This window comes from Parasteatoda tepidariorum, chromosome 5, assembly GCF_982258835.1.
Source record: "Parasteatoda tepidariorum strain Cologne lab strain chromosome 5, Ptep-v5.0, whole genome shotgun sequence".
NCBI lineage: Eukaryota > Metazoa > Arthropoda > Arachnida > Araneae > Theridiidae > Parasteatoda > Parasteatoda tepidariorum.
In genome coordinates, this window is record NC_141759.1 from 8,261,005 (window position 1) to 8,285,591 (window position 24,587).

The 24,587-nt window shown below is 31.7% G+C and overlaps 1 protein-coding gene across 1 annotated transcript in view; it reads right to left on the minus strand.

Annotated features, from left to right (window-relative positions):
- Positions 1 to 21,229, minus strand: part of LOC107438357 (uncharacterized) — a 63,801-nt gene extending 42,572 nt beyond the window's left edge. The window contains exons 1-4 of the mRNA XM_087162606.1: positions 20,912 to 21,229; positions 8,324 to 8,440; positions 8,128 to 8,235; positions 4,210 to 4,323 (exon numbers count right to left, since the gene is read on the minus strand). Coding sequence (XP_087018732.1) covers positions 4,210 to 4,323; positions 8,128 to 8,235; positions 8,324 to 8,440; positions 20,912 to 21,053 — 481 coding nt within the window. The 5' untranslated portion in view covers positions 21,054 to 21,229. The remainder of the gene's footprint in view (positions 1 to 4,209; positions 4,324 to 8,127; positions 8,236 to 8,323; positions 8,441 to 20,911) is intronic.
- Between the last annotated feature and the right edge of the window lie 3,358 nt (positions 21,230 to 24,587).

The window sequence follows — 24,587 nt, forward strand, 5'->3', positions numbered from 1 at the left end:
TTCCATAAAAATGTTGATGAAAGTGTTTGACTGAATCAACAATAGCTAAAAGCTCTCGCCTAATGGATGGGTATTTTGATTCTGCATAAGTTAATTGTCTGGAGTAAAATTCAATAGGTACAAATTTATTATTGATCTTTTGCATTAAAATGCCACATAATGAACTATTAGAAGCATCAGTTACAAGATAGAATTTTTCATCTTCAATTATATTTTTGATAGTAGGTTTAAGTAATAACTGCTCTGATATGAATTCAAAAGCTGTTTGACATTCTTTACTCCAATTATACTCAACATTTTTCTTAGTTAGGTTTACAATGGGTTTAACAATCTCAGAAAAGTTATAAATTAAATGCCTAAAGTAATTAACCATGCCCAAAAATGTTTGGACCTGTTTAACATCTTTCGGTACAGGAAAGTTAACTATTTTTTTTTACATTATCAGGAGCTGGTGAAAAACCATTAGCATTAAGATTAAAACCTAAATATGTAATTTCAGATTTGCATATCTGAATTTTAGCTGGATCTAACGTTAAGTTGAATTTTTTTAGTCTATCAAAAACTTTTACTAATAATTCTATCATTTCCTCTATGGAATTAGCAGCAATTACAATGTCATCTAGAAAAAATTGAACATTGGATCCTTTAATGTCATCTAAGCACTTAGATATAAGATTATGAAAATAGGATGTACTGTTTCGGGAACCAAATGGTAATCGAGTAGGTTGAAAGTTACCAATCTCACAACAAAATTCAAGTTTGGACCTATCTTGCTCTTGCAGTTGCAATTGAAAGAATGCACTTTTTAAATCCAGAACAGTATATAGAGCTTTACCAGAAATACTATGCAAGATGTCATTAATCTTAGGTAAGCAGATTTTAAATGTCTCAGTTACAGAGTTCAATAAACGATAATCAATTACCATGCGAAATTTTTGAACATTAGGGTCATTTACATAAGGTTTCTTTTTTACAAAAATTACAGGAAAGCAGTAGCTCGAAGATGATGGTTCAATTATGCCTGCATCTAATAAATTTTGAATTTCCCTTTTAGCAAAACTTTTGGCAATGTTGGGAATGGGATACGGTTTAGTTTGAATGGGAAATTGATGTAACAATTTAAATTCAGGTACCACAGCATTCGTGGAACCTAAAGTAGCATAAGATTTAGAAAACACCTCAGAATTATTCATTAAAATTTTAAGTATCTTATTTGCATCTTCATCATTTAAATGTTTTACATCAAAATCATTAGCCTGAATTTCTTTTTTTCTTAGTTCATGAATTTCTTCCAAGTTTAAATTATTAATTTGGAGTTGTTTCCTTTCAGTAGGTCTAATTACATCCTCATCTTTAATTTTGTATACTTTTCCAATTTTAGTACCTTTGTTTACAATTATTTTTCTATCAGTATTATTCTCAATAATAGTTGCAAAGTCTTTATCATTAACTACATTAATAGATTCCTGAATAGTATATTTAAGCTTATTTACATTTGGATGAAATAAGATTTGTTTACAATTTTCAATACCCTGAGATAAACTAAGTTTTATTAATGTTTGAACATTCGGTTCAATAATGATCTTCTCAGGTGCATAAGCAAATATATCTTTAGTGATTTGTACATTATTAATAATATTATTTATAACACAAGGAGTATCTTCAAAAAAATCAAAAGATTCGTGTCCCATGATCAACTTTTTATTGGGTATGTCCAAGATAATTTTATTATGTTGGATAAAATCATATCCCAATATAATCTTATATTTGTAACGCCAAGAATTTTGAGTCACAAAAAATGTATTATTAAACCATTTAGAGTTAATTTTAAATTTGGAAGATATAGCTGTCATGTATGGTACAGTATTATTGTCCAAAGTGTGTATTCGAACAGATCTAGATAAGTAATTGACTTTAGTTTTTTCTTTTATTGTATTTACAGTTGAGGGATCAATTAGACTGAGATTTGCACCAGTGTCCAATAAAGCAGGTATAGATAAATCATTAAATTTTAAAATTATGATAGGAAGAGAGTCCGTATTCTTTTCATCATTACAGGTCATTAAATGCTTATTAGGTATATTAATGTCCTCATTATTTTCTTTATCACAATTTATCATTAATTCTTCCTTCTTTCTATTCACTTGATTACTGTTACTAATCTGTTCATTTATTATTTGATTTTGTTCTGAATTATCTTTATTTTGATTAACATTAAAATTATAATTTTCACATTGACTTTCAGCATCTCTTTTACCTTTATTTTTTTTGTTACAAAAATTTTGATTTGAATTTTGCTTATATGTGTTTTGTTTACAAATTTTTTTTTGATCAATTAATACATTAACATTAGAATTAGAATTGGTTCTTGCAGACATTAATTTCTTCCAATTACTACAAGAACCATTGACTAGTTTAAATTACCTCGTCTGTTATTATTACTATGACTGCCCCTATTCCTGAAATTTCTACCAAATCCTCTTCGAAAATTTGTTCTATCATACGGTTTAAACTTCCTGTTATTATTTCTATTTACATTGGTTGGGTAATACCAACAGTCAGTCGTAAGGTGTCTTTTGCAACAAATGTGACAAGAAATACTCTGTGAGTTAGATGCATTTGATTGAGCAATATTATTTACAGCTTTTACATTAGATAAATTCTCAATTTTTTTTGTTAATTCCTCAATTCTCTTATTACTTTCAATTTGGCTTTTGAGCATCAACTCTATTTCAGTCGATTTTGCCAGATTATTAAGATGATGATCACTTAAATTTAGAGCATTTTCAACATCCTTTGCAATTTTACCTATTTCTTGAAAATTAGTAGCACCTCTCTTCATCACCTCTACTCTAATATCGGGTCTCATGCTATCCAGAAGTTTTTGAGATTTCATTTTAAGAACCAGATTTAAAGTCTCACTATTACTATCCTTGTTTATCTCCAAGTATTCATTCGTAGTCCTATCCACTTCCTCAATTAAATCTCTAATCGATTGATTAGGTTTTTGAATCAATGAGTTAAATTTACTCTGTGAATCAGCAAAGTTAGTTTTTTTTTGAAAATTTTTTTTTCAATAGTTTAACTAATTCATTGTACTCGTCATCTGGGTTGATTTTAGCCTCGCTTATTACTTTTAACGCGTTACCTGACAGATTTAATTTTAAGATTAAAGCTTTTTTCCTGATGTCCCACTTCTCTAAATCAGCAATTTGTTCAAGATTATTCAAAAAGAAATTCAAATTTTCATCTATAGTACCAGTAAAGATTTGCAAAGAGCTGGCTAGAGAATACATATTTTTAGCCATATTAATTTTTAATTACATACAATACACACATATAAAACAAATTACTTAAATATAAGTATACACTGTTAAAAATTAAAACCAACTGATACTTATTAATTTTGTATGAGACATATTATTTCCTATATTTGTATTCATTCATTTTCATTGTATCGATAAAATACATAAGATCTCATATTTAAAATAAATAATGTATACAAAATTAAAACCTTGACAATTATTTAAAAATTGTCAGCATTATTTACATCACAAAAACAATGAAGAGAGTGAGAAAAATAAATGATGAATAAAATATTGATTATAAATATGAATTCAGCCATGAATTAAATTTAAGTTTAATGCCAAAATCCTAAGATTCACTGAGAAATTAAACCAGATTCGAAAACCAAAACGGCACCACATCTTGAAGAAAAGAATTTTACAATTCTATAAAATTGGTTTCAATTTTTCAATTCGATGTATATGGATATAAAACACAAGGAAAACTCATTGCATCTGAGTAGAAATTATTTTCTTGCCTACCACATTCAGGCAAGGACAAAAAACTCTCTCTGCAGGAATTAGGGGGGCAAGCCCCCTAATCCTCGTGAAAACTCCAAAAGAATCTCACCCACACATTCTTTGTTCAACAATCAATCTCTCCCAGCCGCAGTTGCCACACCTGAAAAACAGTTCTAGAAAAAGTCTTTCTACTTGTCTTAGGGCTCTTTTCCACTGCTCTGCTTCTCTCACAAGGTAGTTCTCACTGATTGAGATTCAAGTTAAAGGCAGTTCTCACTGATCGAAATTCATGTTACCCTTCAGGTGTAACACGAACAAAGAAATTTTTCAAGGTTAAGTATCATTTAAGTTACATTTAACTGTTGCTTGCCTTTGAAAATATTTGTATAAAACTACTATTTACCCTTTTTAGTTTCACAGTAGGGACCACTGTAAGGAGAAACACAACCGCAGCTGATCTGGTTGCTTACTACTTTACAGGTACCACCATTTTTGCAAACATCGTGGTCACATACAGCTGAAGAGAAACAAAAAAATATTAATAATGGTTAAAGATAATTATGATTAAGAGCTATATAACTGTTACACAATGGGATATATAACTGTTGCATTGACGTCACCGTGAAATAAGAATGTGACGATTTCACATCTCAGCTTAGTCATATAGGGACTCTATTGAGACACAAATGTTACAATTTCGTTACATTGGGACTTTGTTGAGACGTGAATAAGTCACATGTTTGTTACATGGTGACCCAGTTGAGACGTGAATATGTCATATTTTACGTCACACAGCGTCTCAGTTGAGACATAGATTTGTCACATCCTAGTCAAAAGGTGACGTCGCGGCGATGATTAAATGTCTGATTGGGATCTTGACGTCTTTGTGACGTTAAAATATGACATCCCTAAAGGCAGTCACAGTAACCTGTTTTAGAGCCACGCATCGACATACATGCGGCTTCACAAACGTTTCTCCTTCACAAACGTGACTGTAGCTTTTTTTATTGCAATCTGGTAAAAGTGTTTTTTTGGGGGACAGTATTTAGGTCAATTACCGAATATTCAGCCACCCATTAATGATTCAATTTCAACCATGATTTAGTTGATGTATTCATACAATTCTCATTAAAAAACACTAAACTAATAATATAGTGCAAAAAGTATTATTTGATTTCAATTTTCTTAAACTTAACAAAACTATCTAGCTTCTAAATATCAAAATTTTATAAAAAGCTATTTTATCAAAAGAAGCTATTTCATAAGAAGCTATTTTATCATAAGCTTTGAATGATATTTTACAGCTCATCCAAACTAACTTTATTAATTGGTAATGATTTATCTATTCTTATTAGGGTAGAAATTTTGTCCGAAAGATACCTACTTCTCCCAGGTAGGGAGAAAAAAAACGGTGAATATACGCCACAACTAAGCAAAGCTTTATAAAGCCCACCATTCTATCTTCTCTCAGGTTATATAGAAAGTGATAGATGTACTAAATGTATATTAATTCTTTATTATGCAAGTTACCATTTGCTACTTAAAAAGTAAAAAAAAAAACATCATTACAGATCCAAATTAAAGTCTATATATTAATTATATATCGTGGTCATCACACAATATATAATCTTACATTCTTCATCTTAAATCATAAAAGCTAATATTGAAATAATGAAGCTAGCAGCTTTAAGTTTAATTTCAGTCTTCAGAAGTATATTTATTTCAAGACAAAAAAGAAAATTGCAAATACCAAGTTTGGGGTCAGATTTACTTATTCGTGTATGTTGAGTTTACTCACTCAGTGATTTACCTAAGGGCAACATGATTCTCTGCTAAGATGTTACGTGAATATGTTCTAAGTAATGCTAAATATTGGCGACGTCAAATTTTTTTCGTTATTTGCGCCAAATGGTAATTTGTCTTTGTTAGACCCTCTAAAAGTGAGCATTTTATAAAATTTGACATCAGGGTTTATTTTTGAACGTTAAACCAAAAGCAAAAAAAGTCTATACGTTTTTTCAGAAATGGAATAAGCATATTTCGGAAACTTCTACTACTGGAAAGATACAACTTCGTATTGCTGGACTACTTCAAAAAATTCTTTTTCAAACTTTCTTAGCAGTAAACGTGATCAAATAATAGCACTTCCCATGTTATAAAATAACAATATTTAATTAAAAATATTCCTACAAATTGCAGAAAATGAATTAAAGAATTATTTGAAATTTAGCATTTAATAAATGGTAAAAAAAATAACCTGATACAAATTTTATAAAAATAAGCTTTCAAAAGATCACAAGCTTAGCTGATTATTTAAAGTGGGAGAATGCATTACATTATTCTGAGTAATTTGAATGATTGGTTGGAATATATTAAACCAAATGACTGAGAAACAATTTCTCTCTGTCAAAAAATGTATGAATATTTTATCGAAAGACATTATTCTGATGTTCACTGGGGAAAAAAGTAGATAATACGATTATTTTTTTTCCTTTGTTCTACTTTTTCTTAAATTTTTTATTCATGTTTCATTTAACAGTATCGTTTTCGCTTCTCAAACTATGTAGGGAACTCCATGCAGCGATTATAAAGGCTGAATAACGGCCATAAAGTATCGGTAGAGTTGGACATTTCTATATTGAATCAACATAGGCTATTAAATAAATCAGGTGAACTTAAATCTGTACAGGAACCGATATTTACTAAATAGTTCTTAGTTTTTAACATTGCACTTATTACATATTAGTTTTAACTATTTATTCTTATCAAAGTAATATATGTGTCATTCTCACAAAAACAGTCATTTTCATGTCCCCAGTATATTTTATGTTTGTTTTACAGCTTGCGAAGAAAAAAATTTCAGGGAAAGTGTCCTTCACAATGCAAGCTAACAAAAGAATAAAAATAAAATTATCAATTTTTATTTTTTATTTATTTTAGGTAATTAAAATATACCAATATGTCATTCCCTCACTTGTCCCCACTGCTGATTTAAAAAAAGAAAAAAATTGTTTCTGAAATAATTTTTTTTTTTTTACAAATTCGTGTTTTTTATTTCAGAATACTGAAATATAGAATTCAGGAAATCAATTTTAAATTTAATTTCTGATAAAAATATTAACACAGCTCTATTTTAAACTTTGTCCCCAGTGTTTCGCGTCATTCCCACACAACAATGTTCTTATCACCTGCAATCTTCTTAGAATAAAAATATTTTAATAAAAACTTCAGAAGTTAACAACTAGCATCATAGAACAAAGTTGCAGTATGTTTCCATCTTCAACTTAAAGAAGCTTTGCTGTGGAATAAATTTGAATGAATCCAGGTAAAATTTTTTACATTCGTCATTCCCTCATGTCATTTTTTAGAGTAAAATAAAATACAACTTCATCGAGAAAGTGGATAATTATATGTTGCTTTCTTGTATGAATATAATTGTATGCGATTGACTTCAGAAATTAATTAGGCCTAACTGTTATTTTTAAATTTTATTGAATTCGTCATTCCCTCACTAGTGTACAAAGTGAGGGAATGACGCTGAAGTGAGGGAATGATTCAAGATGAGTATATTATCAAATTTTTTTTTGTTCAATCGTGCCAGCCAATTTTATTTCCCAAACCTGTAAAAACTATTAAATATATAAGACTAAATTATAATAAATATTAGATATACTTAGTATGTTATAATTTTCAAACTTTAGGTAGATGTAACTTAGATAAAAACATGTATTAAAATAAAATATCATTCCCTCACTATTAGTGTCATTCCCTCACTTTTTAAATAGTGAAAATAATTAATTTACTTATTAATTTGAAAAATAAATTAAAAAATTAATAAATTAATTTATTAAATTAATTTATTTATTTATTAATTAATTCATTTATTAAATTAATTAATTATTAATCATTATAAATTAATTAATTATAAATTAATTATTTAAAAAATTAATTAATTTAAATATTAAGTATAATTTATGGGATACATACTTTCTTTATAATGCCATTACATATTTCTATTAATATAAAAAGTTTCAGAGCTTTTTATTCACTTTACTTCTTTGGGATTTTATGAACTGAAAAATGACAGTTTTCGTGAGAATGACCCATATAACTTTTATAAGTAGTTAAGTTAGAATATTTGCGTTTTTTTCGGTGTACAAGTTTTGTCAATTAAAGAAATAACTAATCAGCGTTGCCTATCATTCCTTTCACGTTTTGTCGGGAACGAAATTCAGAGGGAAATGTCTGCTTCAAGGAAGGGGAGATTTTAACAATCAGAGTTCCATCAATCTATATTATTGGACCACAGAAAATAGCATACCTTGAGTGCATTTGTCTCCTTTATATCCCGGTAAGCAACTACATTTTGCACTAAGAAAAGGAATGCTGCAATTTCCGTCATTTTTGCATGGATTTGGATTACAAGGAGCTGTTAAATAATTTATATTTTAGAAATATCACACCTTTAATAAGCAATACAATAACTATTTTAAGACAATTATGACATATCTGCTCACATTTTTCACAAAGATCTCCTTTGAATGGCAATTTGCAAAAGCATTTGAATTTACCTCCTCCTTTTGCTTCACATTTCTGATTATTTTGACATGGATTTGGATTGCAGGGATTAGATTCTAGAAAGGAGAAGGTAAAGTGTTTATTTATTTATATATATAGAGGAAAAGGTGTAAATATGGGCACCCTCTTTTGCTTTTTGGATAAAGTTACTTTCAATTTGAAAATTTCTAGATTTTTATCTTTCATTAACAACTATAACAAGTTTCCTAAATGCGGGAGGGCAAAACAATGATTAACATCAATTATTTCATTTCAAAAACGACGATTTTCAAAAATCTTTTAAAAAAGCACCAGAAAAAATGGGGTGTAAATATGGGCCCTCTTCAAAAAAGCCACCAAAAATAGTTTAAAAACAGGATAAAACAATACAAAATGGTAGAGAATTTATTTATTACAGGAAAAAAAATTATTTACAGAAATCGCAAACATAACTGGCTCTTTCACCTCCGGCACAGTGCCCACATTTGGCACCTAACGCATCTTACCCACACCTCTCCTCGAGTGTCTTCAGAGAACTTTCCATCACAAAAGCTGCAAGTTGCATCGCTTGAGTCTGGTTTATCCCCACCGTTGACATTTATTAGATTCGTATCATCATCGCTGTAGATAAGAGGAGGGTCATCGAGTCTGATGAGTCCGATGATGAATCGTATCGTTGCGTGGGCCGAATTTTCTTTTTTTGAAGGCCTTTTGTCTTCACACCCTGCCCTCTGGCCGGTCTCTTACCCCGGGAAAACTCAAGGACGTCTTCTTGAGAGCACTTGTCAAGCGTCTTGGTCAACTGATCCTTGTATGGTAATCCGGTGATGAGGCTGGACCTTGCTGCTTTGCGTCCACGAGTAGTGATTATCTTCTTAATGTTGGGAACAGGAGATATGTCGAACGGAGAAATTGCACTTGAAGTTCCCGGGGAACATTGAGGTATTTCAGCTGCCTTATCAATTGGCATAACTAGAACCTGATGTGCTAAACTCCACTAAAGAAAGTTGGTGTAATTATGGGTACCCTTTAAATGGGGGCCCATATTTACACCAACCCCACCTAAGAAGGATGGCCACTATCACAAGTAACCTAAAAGCGTGCGTGACTAAAGGTGTGCTTCAAAAAATAGCTTAAGATGTCCACTTTCCGGATATCACTGTCAAAATATTTTTAACTGAACATAAGTACGTGAAAAGAAAACGATTTCACATACCTCTCAAAAGTTTGCAGTCCAGAATAAGCACCAATTTACACAATAACTCACGCTGATTCCACACTACTTGAAAAAATGGTTTCAACTGCTCTGTACAATCTTATATTAGCAACTGTCGCCATATACAGTCCTTGCCGCCAGTCTTCAGTACCTCCCATAGCTACTAGGGAGGGGTGCCCTTTACACATGTGCCCATTTTTACACCTTCTCCTATATATATATATATATATATATATATATATATATATATATATATATATATATATATATATATATATATATATATATATATATATACATTCCTCAAAAGTGAAATTGCAATAGCAAGAAATAATGCACGTAGCGTCATGCAAATTTCAGGAGCGATAGTAGTGAGATGGATATGCAAATGATTAAATTTGCGCACGCATCTGATCACGTGGTACGCATATTCGGGCTATAAAGGCCAGCAACTTCCCCTTCTCATAAACGGCATCTGAGGTTTTGCGTAGCATTTGCGACTTTCGAAAAAGCGTAGAAATTGCCTCTGAGACGTCGGCGAGCTCAGTACCATCAGTTAACGACCGAGGAACGTGACCGTTATTATCGAACTCTATGAACTTGGTTTATCTCTGTGCACAGTAGCAACTCGTGTTGGGCACAACGTAAGTACCATCCAACGTTGTGTCAAACGATGGATTCAGGAAGGTCTACGTGCACGCTGAAGAGGAAGTGGTGCTCACAGGTGCGCGTCAGAGCGCACAGATCGGCGTATTCGCTTGTTGACTATTCGAGACCCTTTCTCCACGGCACGTGCCATCCGAAGCCGGTTGCCTTCAGGAGCACGTGGATCTGTGTCCATTCAAACCATGCGCAACAGATTGCATGAAGTATAGTTACGTGCACGGGTATTAGCAACAGGGGTACCGTTCACCGCTTTACACAGGGCTAGACGTCTGGCGTGGAGTCATCGTCATCGTGCCTGGACCATCCAATGGCATCGGGTATTGTTCACGGATGAATCTCGTTTCTGTCTGTGGAGAAAAGACGGCCGTCGACAGGTATGGCGGCGACCTGGAGAACGCTACGAACCAGCCCATTACGCCGAGCGTCACAACGGTCCTACACCGGGCATCATGGTTAGGGGTAATATAATGTTTGATCACAGAACGCCCCTGGTACACATTCACGACAGTTTGACAGCGGATCGCTTCGTCACACAAGTTGTGTATCCCGTTGTTCTGCCCTTGTTGCAGGGCGCACCCAACACGGTATTCCAGCAAGCAATGCCAGGCCGCATGTCGCACGGCGAACTCTTAACAGCCTGACTGGATTTGATACCTTCCCCGGCCGGCAGCCTCTCCAGGTCTGAATCCCATCGAACACCTATGGGATCTCATTTTACGTGGCATGAACAGAGGACCAATGGCGCAAACCGTCAATGATCTGCGCACAGCAGTGGATGTGGCTTGGCAAGGTTACTTCAGGCAACCATCAATGGAGTCATTGATAGCATGCCTCGCCGGATTGAGGCCTGTATAGCTGCCCGAGGTGGCCACATTAGATATTGAATACATTGCTTTATAATGATTTTATTAGTCTGTTTTTTTAATCATTTGCATATCCATCTCACTACTATCGCTCCTGAAATTTGCATGACGCTACGTGCATTATTTCTTGGTGTTGCAATTTCACTTTTGAGGAGTGTATATATATATATATATATATATATATATATATATATATATATACACTCCTCAAAAGTGAAATATATATAATAACAGGGCAACATCTCTGTTATCATTGGGGTATTCATATTAAGAAATGCAGTTGAAAGCCATGATACGTTGTAAAAAGCTTTATTTAAAGATGGCTGGTGGTTACAACAGTTCATATCTCCACTCCACACCGGAGGGGGTGTGGACAAATCTCCGGATGGTTCCGGCAGACGGTTATTGGAACATGTTATTCAGCAAGAGTCATACGAAAACAATCGCTCTCACATTAAATACTACAGATATTGGTGTACTTCGGTCCCAGTCGTACATACCTTTGTAAATCTACGCAGTAAGGAAAATCATTTAGTGCTTCCTAATATGGAAGTGAAATGGGGCCAAAATTCTAAAAATAACTCCTCCTTTCAAATATAAATCTAATTATTATTCAATGGTATGTTTTCAGCCTTGAATTCTCAAAATAGAATAGCTCTACGCTTACTCTTTAGCAAAGACATTTCATGAAACCGAAAGAGTTTTAATTCTTTTATTAATACAAAAGTATTTATTATTTTTGTATTACATATATATATGCATGATGAGTGATAGAAGTTAAAAACTTCTTTCTCTTTTTATCACCACTAAAATTAAAAAAAAAATCTAACCTAAATTCTCAAATGCTATCGAGTGAATACGGGAAAATACTTGTTCTGAAACTTGCAAAAGTTGATAATTCATTTCCTTATTTTGGTAGATTGGAATTTCCCATGATTGTAAATGGTAACATTTCAAAAAACTTGATCGTTCAAATATTTTTCCATGTGAAATTTTCCAAAAAATTTTATGCAAAAAGAAAGATTGTTTACAGAGTATAGAAGTGCGCAGTATAGAAGTATGTAATATAGAATAAGTGTGAAAGTGTATGTAAGCCCTATGACCAGTGGCCGGGATAGCCTGGTTGGCAGGACGCTGGACTCACGTTCGTAAGAACGGGAATTCTGACAAACGTGAGTCCAGCACTCAGCCGACGGAAGACTTCCTCTTCGTGTAGTAAATGATGACTGGTGCAAATTAAATCTGTCTGGACGCAAAGTCTTCCACGCTCCTATAACAAATCAATATCTCCGGAGGTACTGATTTGGAGATTGATCGTTCGCTGGTTCAGGTTAAAATTACAATCTGTGGATCAATAGTTGTATGAATGGATCCACCCTATAAACGGGTGTGACGTATAGGTGGGACAGAAGTTGAAATCTAGGCCATAGATGGCACCACTTGAAAACAAGAGCAATCGCACCCCCTCTGGCTTAATATCCGACGACGACAACAACAACGACCCTATGATCCGTAGACTATGTAGACGAGTTATAAGACAAATTATTTAATCTATTGTTACTGAGAAAAAAAAGCACCTTGGCAATTCCATGAAAAGGGGGAAAAGCATTGGAAAATTCAAATAAGAATAATGTTATTATTTTGGATGTTTTCTAAATTGGAAAGGTTTGAAGTTTGATAATTGATCATAATTTTTTTTTTGAGAATTTAGTTTTTTAGTATTGGCAACCCATTGAACATTGGCATTTGCTTGTTCTGATTTGGGTGAAGAACATGGTCAGATTTTGAAAATCAGTAAATTAATTATATTTTCCTTTCAAAATGTTCCAAAGAAAAAATATTGCTTATTACACTTAATAGAAATATTGTGCAGTGTAAAAATGAGTTTTTTTTATTAAATTCACTTAATTATATAAATTTCAAATAAACATTATTGCATGTAACGTAAGTTACCAAAAACTAGGAAAAGTTTTTATGTGTAAAAAAGATCAAGTGATACTAAAGTAAGAATAATATTTTTTCTTTCTTAGAGGCTAACACTAAATAAGCAGCAATAGTCTTCTTTTCAAATATTACTCATTTATTGTTTTGTGCACTATTCAATATGTGTAACGTAAGTTACTGAGATGCATGTAATGTAAGTTACCAATGTAAAATGAGTTTATTTCTCTTGAAAATTGGCATATAAACTAAATAAGATGTATCCAGTTACAATACCAAAGTTTAAATAAATAAACACTGCCTTAAGATATTAATTTTATTGAAAATATTTGCATTAACTCATTTAATTGGGTGTTGGCATTCATATGTTTTCGAAATTGGACGAATTCTCTCGACAAGCACCAGGAGTTAAGGATGTGATTATTATTGGAAATGCCAATGGTGGTGAAAAGAAAGTACAAGCACGGCATCTTCTTCATTCAGTTCTAGAAATGCACTAAATTTTTATGGAAAAAATTCAGAATGCGAAATTGGAAAAACTAAGTTCTTTGATCTCCATCCAAAGCATGGCTTGTTTAGTATCAAACTCCCAAGAAATGTTTGTCTTTGTAAGTATCACGAAAACTTCGGATTGGCTACTGAAGCCTTCAGCAAATTCCATAATGTTCCATCTTTCGAAATTCTTCAGATATTTATTTTTATGCTCAGAAAAAGCAGATGAGTGCTGGTCCGGTGAATGTGAAACTTGTTCTCATTAACTTGAAGATTCACTAAACAAAATAACCCAAAAAGAAAACCTGAATGATTTGAATTGTTATGTATGGAAGGAAGATGATGCTGGCCAACTGAAAAAAATTTTAGAAGAAGGAAATTCAGAATATTTGTCTGAACACATAAAGAACATGAAGCCACAGTTTCGAAATCATGTTAAAACCAAGCGTGAACAATCGCTTGCTTACAGAAGGCAAGTCCAAGCTGCGACATTACCATCATTCGATAAGGACACTTCAATCACTCAAATAGATTTCGCAGAAAATTATTCGTGTGAATACCAAGACGCTGGACCGCATACTGGACGAAGAAGCAAGTCAGTATTTTCACCATATCATCATGGTACTCCGGAAAGCATCATTCTATGGCCTTCATAAGTAATGATTTAGATCACACTAAAGAAACGGTAGTGCCATATATGGATTGCATTTCGGAAACTTTGCCACTGGATATCAAAAATCTTTACATCTGGTCAGATGAGCCAAGCAGCCTGTTCAAGAATCGATATATAGTTTCGGTCTTACCTGTTCTAGAGCTTCATCATGGGAAAAAATTGATGTGAAATTATTTTGCCACGTCACACGGCAAAGGTCCTGTAGATGGGACAGGTTGATCTATTGAAAGGAGTGCGAGAAATGTCGTATAGAGAAGGAAACATATTGTCACCAATGCCTCTGAGCTTGCGGCAGCAACACAAGAGCATTCAACAAAAATAAATGTGGTAGAAATCACACCAGAAGATATTAAGAAGCTACAGCAAAAGTTACATCTTTCTAGTCTATTCTCAAAATCTCCACAGATTAAGAGCATTAAGCAGATCCACCATTTAAAAGTACAAGAAGGCATACCAGAAGGGTTTCTTAGTGAAAGATGTTGAAAAACAAAATGATGAATTCAAGATAAAAGCTGGGGATTGGTATACGATTAGATACAAGGACATGTTGTATCCTAATGTGGTAATGTCTGTTGAAGAGCAAGAATTTAAAGTCAATGTAATGGCTGCTGTGGGAATCTATTGGAAATAGCTAGAAAAAAGAGATGGAATATTCTGCCAGAAAGAAAACATGGTGAAAAGAATTAAGCTCCCTGTACTAGTTAATAACAGAGGACATTATAAGTTTGCATAGTAATGCGTGAATCAAGTGTGTAAATCAAAAATTCTTCATGTACACTTTTTCTCCCTTGCACTATACTGTTTAAATATCCTAATTTGCATTTGTACATTATTGGAATAAAAGTTTGATACAAAGTGAATTTCGTAACGTAAGTTACAGTAACGTAAGTTACCCATTTAAAAAATTACATTTAATTTAACTTTTGAAATAAAATTTTAAATCTAGGCATGCAGAAAAATGTCAGAAAAATGATGCATATAATCTTAATCAATTAACATTTGTATAAGAACAGAATTTTGCCTTCAAGCATATTGCAGATTTTTGCAATTCCTTTTTTGGTAACGTTAAGTTACCACACTAATTTTAGGTTTTTACACTGTTTAAAATGAAAAATATTAATTATTTTAATTAGATTCCTTTTGGTTTTGATTGTAATTTTAAGAAATCACTTTATTTCAATATGTGTATTAGTATTATTTGTTTGTTTCTAAGTTCTCAGTGCAATAAAAATTTTGGGAATGTAACGTAAGTTACCGTGGAATAACCCAACTAAAGTAACAATAAAACTAATTTTAGTCAGAATGTATTAACCTTAGTAAATAATCTTTTTAATAAAATTAATTTTAAAAACTCCGTAAATTCCTATACGCAATTATTTTCCATTTTAATCCATTTTCCTCCGTGTTTCCATTCGCTTAAATAGTTAGCGTAATGTTAAAAGGTGTGTTTTAAAATATGACTTTTTAAATAATATATATGAGTCAATTTGATTAAGTAAAACTGCAATCATCACGTCAAATAAGCAATTTAAATAACTCTATTGAACCTGGTAATCATTCGATGAAGTTTTGAGGTAATCTCAAATTAAGCTTTCATCGCGTTCTTTAATTATAACTGCAATAGCAAAACTAGTTAAAATTGTGTTTCTCTCAATTGGAAATGGTCACGTGGCTTATGTGATATTGTCCATGATTTTAGTAATACCCGTTATGGATAGAAACACATTCTCTGAGTGTCGCGATTCACTATCAAAATCTACACTGGAGATTAAGGAAAATCGCCTGCAATGTAATTAGGTAAAGGTATGTTAATGAACTTCCAGAAAATGTTGACAAAAACTCACTTGATCCGTGGGTGAGTTTTGACAGAACCTGACAAAAATGGGTCCAGACATCTATATAAGTTTTGGTGTCGGAATTAATATGCTTACAAATCTCGTCCTATTAGATCTGCCGGAAAATTCTACCCGCAAAGGAACGTTCCCTTTTATTCACGATACACGATTATTGCAAAATTTCTGCGTATGCCGCTCAAGGTGACACTTACTGATTCATCCGAGACATTCTAATTCAAAACGTTAATTTACTACTCTCTTTCATTAATTAACAGTAGAAAAAAACATACATTAATTTAATTTTTTAATCTAAAAAAATGATAATTGTTATCGATAATAATTATATATAATTTTTTTAACATATATTTTTATCCTTCACTTCACCTTGACATCCTCTTATTAAGTCAAAATTTTCGTCTGGAGTGCTCAAAGGTAAGCTACTTTAAGTTATCTTTTCTCTGACGCATAATTCGTATCTCACTCAAATTAAAAATTTCACTATATCAACAAACCTTGATAATTTAAAAATTTTACAAATTAATCTTCAGAGGAGTAAGTCAGCAATAGCTACACTATAAAAAACAGTTATGGAACACGACATTGACATAGTTTGCTTCCAAGAGCCATACTGTCCCAAAAATCAAATTCTCGGCTTCCCTTTATTTTGGAAAATTTTTCACTCAACGGACAAAAAAAGTGACATCTTTATTTTCAATAAATAAATAATAACCCTACAGTTAATTTCATTGAATAATTCATTTGCAATCTCAATAAATTCTTGCAACAACCCAGATCCACTCATCTTAATCTCATCTTATAATTCCCCTTCGGATAATGAAAATCAATTTATTAAAGATCTACTTTTTCACACCTCAAAATACTCTAACAATTCTACTCTACTAATTTGCGGGGACTTAAATGCACATCACGACTGCTGGGGTTGCGCTAACACTGACGCCAGGGGCGATACCCTGTATTAACTTATTATTTCTAACTATTTAAAAATATTAAACACACAAAACGCCCCGCCAATTTTTGTTACTTCTCGATCTTCCTTTTTTTCCAGATTTAACGATAACAAATAGTCAGGAGCTCCTCAACTATTCGAATTGGGAAGCTTTAGACACAGAAAGAAACTCAAATCAGCGACTACGCACTTCTCTTTATGAAATTAATACAAAATCCTGGGGCATAAACCAGAGAACTCGTAAACTCATAAAACTGTAATAATACCTTCATTAGCCCACGGTTCATGTGCATTGGCACAAAAAATCTCACCAAGAATCACGAGAACTTTAGACTCAATCCAAAGGAAATTTTTTCTAAATATCACTAGGGCCTACCTTCCACTTCCACAGCTGCTCTCCAAGTCTTAGCTGGATTCCCACCTCTCTCAGAACAGATTGCGGCGTCGTTGCCGTGTTCAATAATCGTAACTCAACTAAAAAAAGACATTTCCCATAACAATATAAATTATCAATGCAGTACTTACGAGGAAAAGCAAACAATACCAATTTTTCACCCTTCTCATTCTATCACTAATTTAATCAGTTTAGCGGAAAATAAAAATTATGATCACTTAGATCCATACAATTTTTTCACAGACGGTTCGAAAACAAATACTGGAACTGGTTTTGCATTCTTCAACATAACTCAATCTAATCATTACACAATTAATAATAACAGCTTTGTCTTCCAAGCTGAGCAACTTGCTATTTTAGAATGCATTAGATATATCAAATCACAAACTTTATTTAAGGCATCTAAAAAGTATACAATCTGGTCAGATTCTAAAATACTATGCTCTCTAATCAACCCAGGCACGAAAAATTCACTATCGGTTAAAATAAAAAATTTACTCCTTAATACAAATATAATTATCTCATGGATTAACCCTTTGGGGACGGGTGATTCAGAAAAGCATTCGTACAAAATCAGAATCAAGTTGTAATTAAATAAAAAACGGTAACTTAAATGTAGTCGTTGCTAATTATACAGACTTACTTTGCTTTTAATTTAATTATTGTTAGTTTAAACATATATATAATCAATGATAATTCAAAGTATAACTAAATAGTTTTATTTTGAACAAAGGATTGGTGAATTAAATAAATCAAACAATTATTACTCCGCCCACAAATAAACTCCTTAAGAAATACTTTGATTACCAGTTTTATATTTTTAACCTGATTGATACGGTTTTATGCTGTCACGTATTTGTGACAGTCGGCCCGAAAGGGTTAAAGCACATGACGACAGAACAGATAATGAAAATGCAGACACCCTAGCTAAATTGTCGACAACTAGAGTACGAAATTACTTATATCCCTTACAGATCTCACATCTCAAGAATCAACTTCGGAACTCTTTATCACAAATTTGGCAAAATTATTGGAGCAATTCAGATAAGGGAAGAAGATTATATGAAATTATTAATAAAGTAGATTATTTTACGGACTCCCGGTGGCTGAGCGGTAGCCCTTCGCGCTGTCGTGCCACAGGTCCCTGGTTCGATCCTCGGGCCGAGCAAGGTTGACTCAGCCTTTCATCCCTTCAGTGGGTCGATAAATGAGTATCAAGCATGCTTGGGAACTAAACACTGGGGGTTTCGCGTTCGGCTGACCACCTAATCGGAACATCTGCTCCTGCACCCCAGAGCCCAAAGGTCAAGAAAACTGAGATGGGCACAGTAGGCCTTGGCCCTCTATGGGCTGTCGCGCCGCTGAGTTTAGTTTAGTGTAGATTATTTTACGACGATACCATCATTAATGATTACTGTACATGCTTCCTTCTGGGCACTCCAGAACATTATCTTACTGAATGCATCTATACAGCCTCATGGCATACTGTTGCATCGAATACTATAATCTACCAACCTGGCAAAAACATTTTATTACTAACAATACACTTAAAACCAAATTATTATTAGTAATGAATTTTGTTTCTGATAATGAGAATATTCTAAAATTTTATATTTAAAAAAATTTAATATATATTCATGAATGCTTGCCTATATGTTGTATATATTGTGTATATATTTCTCTATTCAATTTCTTTTTTCTTATAATAACATTTTAATTATTTTATTTTATTATTGAATACCTGGAAATCAAAATTTTAATGGAGAACTTAAATTAATATTATTTACCTGTAATATCACCATCTAAAGTTAAGGAAGTCAACGATTTAATATAAAAATATGTGTTATTAACCTTTTATTTAAAAATTTACTTTTCAAAATTCATTTATTGTTCATATATACTTTCTAAGTCATATATACTTATAAAAAAATTCTTATTTAAACTATATTCAACTGAATATTTCTGTGTATTTGTAAAAAAAATTGTAACCTCCTTTCTTTCAAAATTTTAAATAATTGCCACTGATCAAGGACGTTCCCGTGGTTGAGGTTGGCTGGAATAGTGGTCAGAAACAGATTATACGGGTAAGGGTTTTACTAACCCATTAACGTATCCGCGTCTGGAAGGAAAAAAAAACTGAGGTCTTATTGAGAATAAGCAACCTGAAGAATAAGTCAGTGTACAGTATAATGAGCAAAAACAGATAATATTAGTCCAAATATATGATAATAATAAACAAGAATGTCGAAAGCTATTTACAATATACAATAAAAAACCATATACAAAAGTAAGGCTGATAAATAGCGACAGACAAAATCAAATATATATATATATATATATATATATATACAAAATAATATCTAATAGTTGAACTATATTCACGAAATGGGCAGTGCGTAATAAGAGACTGAAATGTAAATAACGATGAAGTAAGGGACCCTTCTCCCTCACGGCTCTCCACAATTTCAAAGAAGGGTTGCTCCCTCGCCGAAGTTCAACAAAAGAAAAATAACTTGATTCTGTGAGGTGCCCCTTTACGCCGTACTCTCCCCTTTACATGCGGATGAAAAGATAATGATATTTTTTTAAAAAAAAAATGGTAAGACATTTATTTCAAATATACACATCAGATGTACCACTTACTTCTGCAGGATACTTTCGTTACACGTTTGAACGTGTCTGATGCACATGCTCATTTGCGCCATATGAACTGTGTCTCTTTAAGCTAGAATATCACCATCGAGTCAATGGGATACTTTCCGGTAGACATAATATAAAATTGTAAGCCATCGTTAAAATAGATGTTCAACAAAATCTAACTTGGCAAAAGTGTATCGGTTGATATGTAGAGAAGAATTGAAATCTTGTCTAAGTTGATCAGATGTTTAAAGTTTTAACGTCGTTTGAAACAAGTATGGTCGAACACATTTCAGTGTGACATTTGCTGGGCCAGCGCTAATTTTAGGAATAAAATTGCGATTTGAGGAAGAAAATATATATAAAAAATCGTTAAGATTTGCCTTTGGCGAAGACTTTCGATATTTGGCTTATTTACTGTCTAATAATTTGAGATCTTTAGCACGGGCTCTGTGTTTGAGCTTTTTTCATTTATTATGCCTTATTTCATATATTATATTAACATATAATATATTCACTAATTTATTATCTCATGTTAGATTTAGCCCTCTAACTCTTAAGATTGAGTCTTAGGACATAAAAATCATGCTGACCGAATAAGAAGTTTTTAAAAGTTAAGATCTTTGTTCCGCTTTTGATACGAGCTTTTTATCCAAAGCAAATAAGTACTTTCAAAACAGTACATTTGTCTTAAAGAAATAAAAGCATAACGTCTTGTGAATTAAAGTAAATAAGCCATACAATTTGGTTTTCACTTTATTTTATAGACTATCTATTATTTAAATGGTCTATATGGTTTAAAATTACCTGAAACTGGTCAGTTAAATAAGTTCTTACACAGAGAAGGAAGCAAATTTTTCTTACCGGCAGTTTGATTCTTGAGCAGAGCGATTCCATTTCTTTCGTTCACTACTTTAGAGACATCTTCTGAAATAATATTATCCATACACTTCACAACCGCGAAGAAATAGACAAAAAGAAATATGGAAATAATTGTCGTCTTCATATTTATTCCCTTATGATAATACGAAAAAAAAACACAAGCCGAAAAATTTATTCTTGAATAGAGTTAAAATATAATGTTTAGCAGTGACTAATGCGTTGAGTTTAATTTCATGTCACCTTCTGAAAACAGATTTAACGATAACAATGTTTGAACTCAATAAACACACATATTTTGTTATCAGGTATTAAGAAACTGATTGCCGATAATTGTAGTGATAAGAATACCGCTTTTCAAGAAAACTTTCTTTTTAAATTATCAGTTAATACATAATTTGTAACTTTTGAAGACACGTTGGTGCCATCTAGTAGCATATTTTATACGCAAAACTAAACATTGATGTAAATTTAAATTTAAATACTATAATCATACCTGCCAACATTCACTCCTTTCGAGAATGGATTTTCCAAGTGGTAGTAAAACAATTACCGAAAAACTATCTTCTTCAAAAATATATTTATATTTTAATCAGGTTGACATTCGGTATCGTAAGGAATAATATGCTTTTATATATTTGTTGTAATTATTTATATGTAGTGGTGGTCAAACTGACTTAAAATTATTATTATAATTCAAAAAGTTTAGTGAAATAACATGAATTTTGCTAGCACTTTAAATATGAAAATAAAATCTTCCGGAAAAACCGGAAGAGTTGGCAGCTATGCTATAATGCTTTTAAGAATAATTATTTGAGAAGAAAATGTTTAAATATTATAATATTTATTTAAGTTAGTGAAAACTGAGTACTTCGTGGTGGACTTCTCTGAAAAGTGTTTAACCCATTGCAGAAATACAACGTCTGCTAAAAAAGTAAAATGAAAGAAATGAAAAGTGATAGAAATTCATTTCATTGATCTCTTACTGCAGAATTTTTATTAAGCAAATTTTTAATACTATTTTGACATTTTTTGCATTTATTATGGATAAAATAAGCGAAAAATATTATATTTAGCATTTTAATACTTTATGCTACATGAAACACCGGTTATAAAATGCTACATGAAACATCGGTGACTTTTTCTTCGTTAGAAGTAAAGCCTTCTAAATACAAATCGCATCCAAGCAATAATTTTTAGAATTTTTTCTTATTTGCAGATATTTTTATCTAAGCTCCACAATTATTTTTCATTGAAATTCTTTAAGTTATAAAAACTATTAATGATACATTTTTGAATAGGAAGTAAAAAAAACTACTTTTTCGGATTTTTCATTTTAGTACAAATATAATTCCGATAAACATATTTTTTAGTAATTACTCGACTGATTTTTTTTACAATTTAAAAAATGTCCGAATATATTTTCGCATGTAATTAGAGCGTAAGAAAAAAATATACAAAAGGGATTCCGGTGAGCATCTGCGTCAAAGGAGTTCAGTTTTTTCAATTTAAATGTTGTAATAAAAATGTATGTCAAAGACTATTAAACGTAAAAGTTTAAAACAAATCAAGACTAGTTATAAAGACTATTAAAGTTATGTTTTTAAAATAAATATCCGAACGTTATGTTTCAAATAATTTTATTACTTTTTTTCTGATCTATTAATGCTTTTTTTTAACGAACATCTTTCATATTTTTTAGTACATTGAACTTGAAGAAATTCTCATTTTCTATCGTGTACTTCGTTTACAATAATAATAATAATAATAATAAATCTATACATAATAATAAACGCGGCTGTGTGTGTGTCTGTAATCGCAATATATCGCCCCAGAAGCCTCGCCCATGCACGAAACTCGGCACATAATTGTGTTTTGAAATAATGAAGAAGTATTTTTCTTCTTTTTCAAAAAAAAAAAAGATTAGTTTTTTAGTTATCAGTCATTTTGCAAGAAAATCTATGCTTTTTATTCTTCAAAGAGCCATTCTCAAAAAACTATTCGCGATCGCAACGCTCGAGTACGCCGTCTAGCGGGAGCCTGTAAATATCGGACATTAATTTATCACGTTTTCATTTAGTTCCATCAAAGTCATTGACTGAATCAGACGCCATTTTTTTAGCAGCAAATAAGAAACAAAATTTCCCTAAGGAAAAGGCCGAAGAACTTGAAAAAAATCTCCAGAATATTAGTAAATCTTTCAGGAACAGAACACGCCAAACATTTGAAGAAAAATTCCTCAATAATTTTTTATTTCTATTATCAACAAACTTGCAACTGATGACTTCCGATTTCGGATACTGTTACAGATGTGTGTATTAAGGTAAAATGCATTTCTTCTGTCTTCAATTCATTACGAATTAAAGTGAAGTCAACATTGCTTTCGTCATTCCAGTGAATAAATATGAATTCAGAACATACAGAATTGTAATAGTTATAGCATATTCTTCTTCGTTATAGAATAGTATATATTTCTGTATCCATATAATTCGGAAAACAACAATAAAAAATTATCCAAGTTACTTGAAATAGTGCCATTTGTGCTGATTCTTAATTAATTTAAATCGTTTTCTTGGTAAGTTTTTTTTAATTTTGAAAGAATAAGTTCAACTAGAATTCAGCTATTCTGTTTTTAGCTACATATTCAAATTCATATCAATTATGAAATTTTGCTGTGTAGTATGTTATCTAAAAGTAATGAAGGTATAAACTATGTATTTATTATTTGAGAATAAAGTTTTCAAACAAGGAACTTATCATTTTGGAATTCTCCGGGAATCATAAATCAGGTAAGTGCAATGATTTTTACAATAAAAAATTTGCTTGTAAATATTTTTTTTTTCATTTGATGATGGTTCTCTACAGAATGGTTTTTTACGTCTGATTAAGAACTATAAGAATAATAAAAAAAGAAACAATATGAAAGTTTTTATTTCAATGTTAATAATTCTTAAAATCGTTTTTTTTATCCTAAGAATTCTTTATTTTCCGTTTTTTAGTTTATAATTTTTTGATAAAAATTGTTCTCAAAATACTTTTGAAAAATTAAATGGTATAACATTATGTGTTTATGAATACTTCTTGTATATTCCAATGTTTGAAATAATATGATTCAGAAAAGTATGGAATAAAAATTCGGTACTTACGACGTATTAACGCCACCGCCGCTACAGATTTGGCGGTTTTTAAGTGCCGCCAATCTACACTTAAAATTTTTGCGACAGTTCATAAAATAAAACACTTTATTTAAAATCAAAATAGTTAATTGGATTTCGGTGGAAAATGAGCCGATATAGAGTTTAGCATAGATTCAAAACAATCATATCGCCATATGACCTCTGATGAATAAGATTCCAAATGAAATAACATTTCCAAAACGTACGTTTGCCAAGATAAAGTTTTATGTTGTGGGAATTGGTACATTTTCGTTTTTTCGGTAAAATATTTCCCTCCTGAAAAAATAAAATTGCATCTTGTTTTGTTTTTGGCCAATCCCAAAGACGAATATTCGTAGCACTAAAAATGGCGACAAAAAAGAATTGTTTCTTTTTGTTTTTGTTTCGTCAGCATTCTTTATTTTACGCTTCTTAGTTTCTAAATAATGATTTTTATTGAAACTTGAAATTTTTTGATAAAAATTGTTGTCAAAAAACTTTGTTTA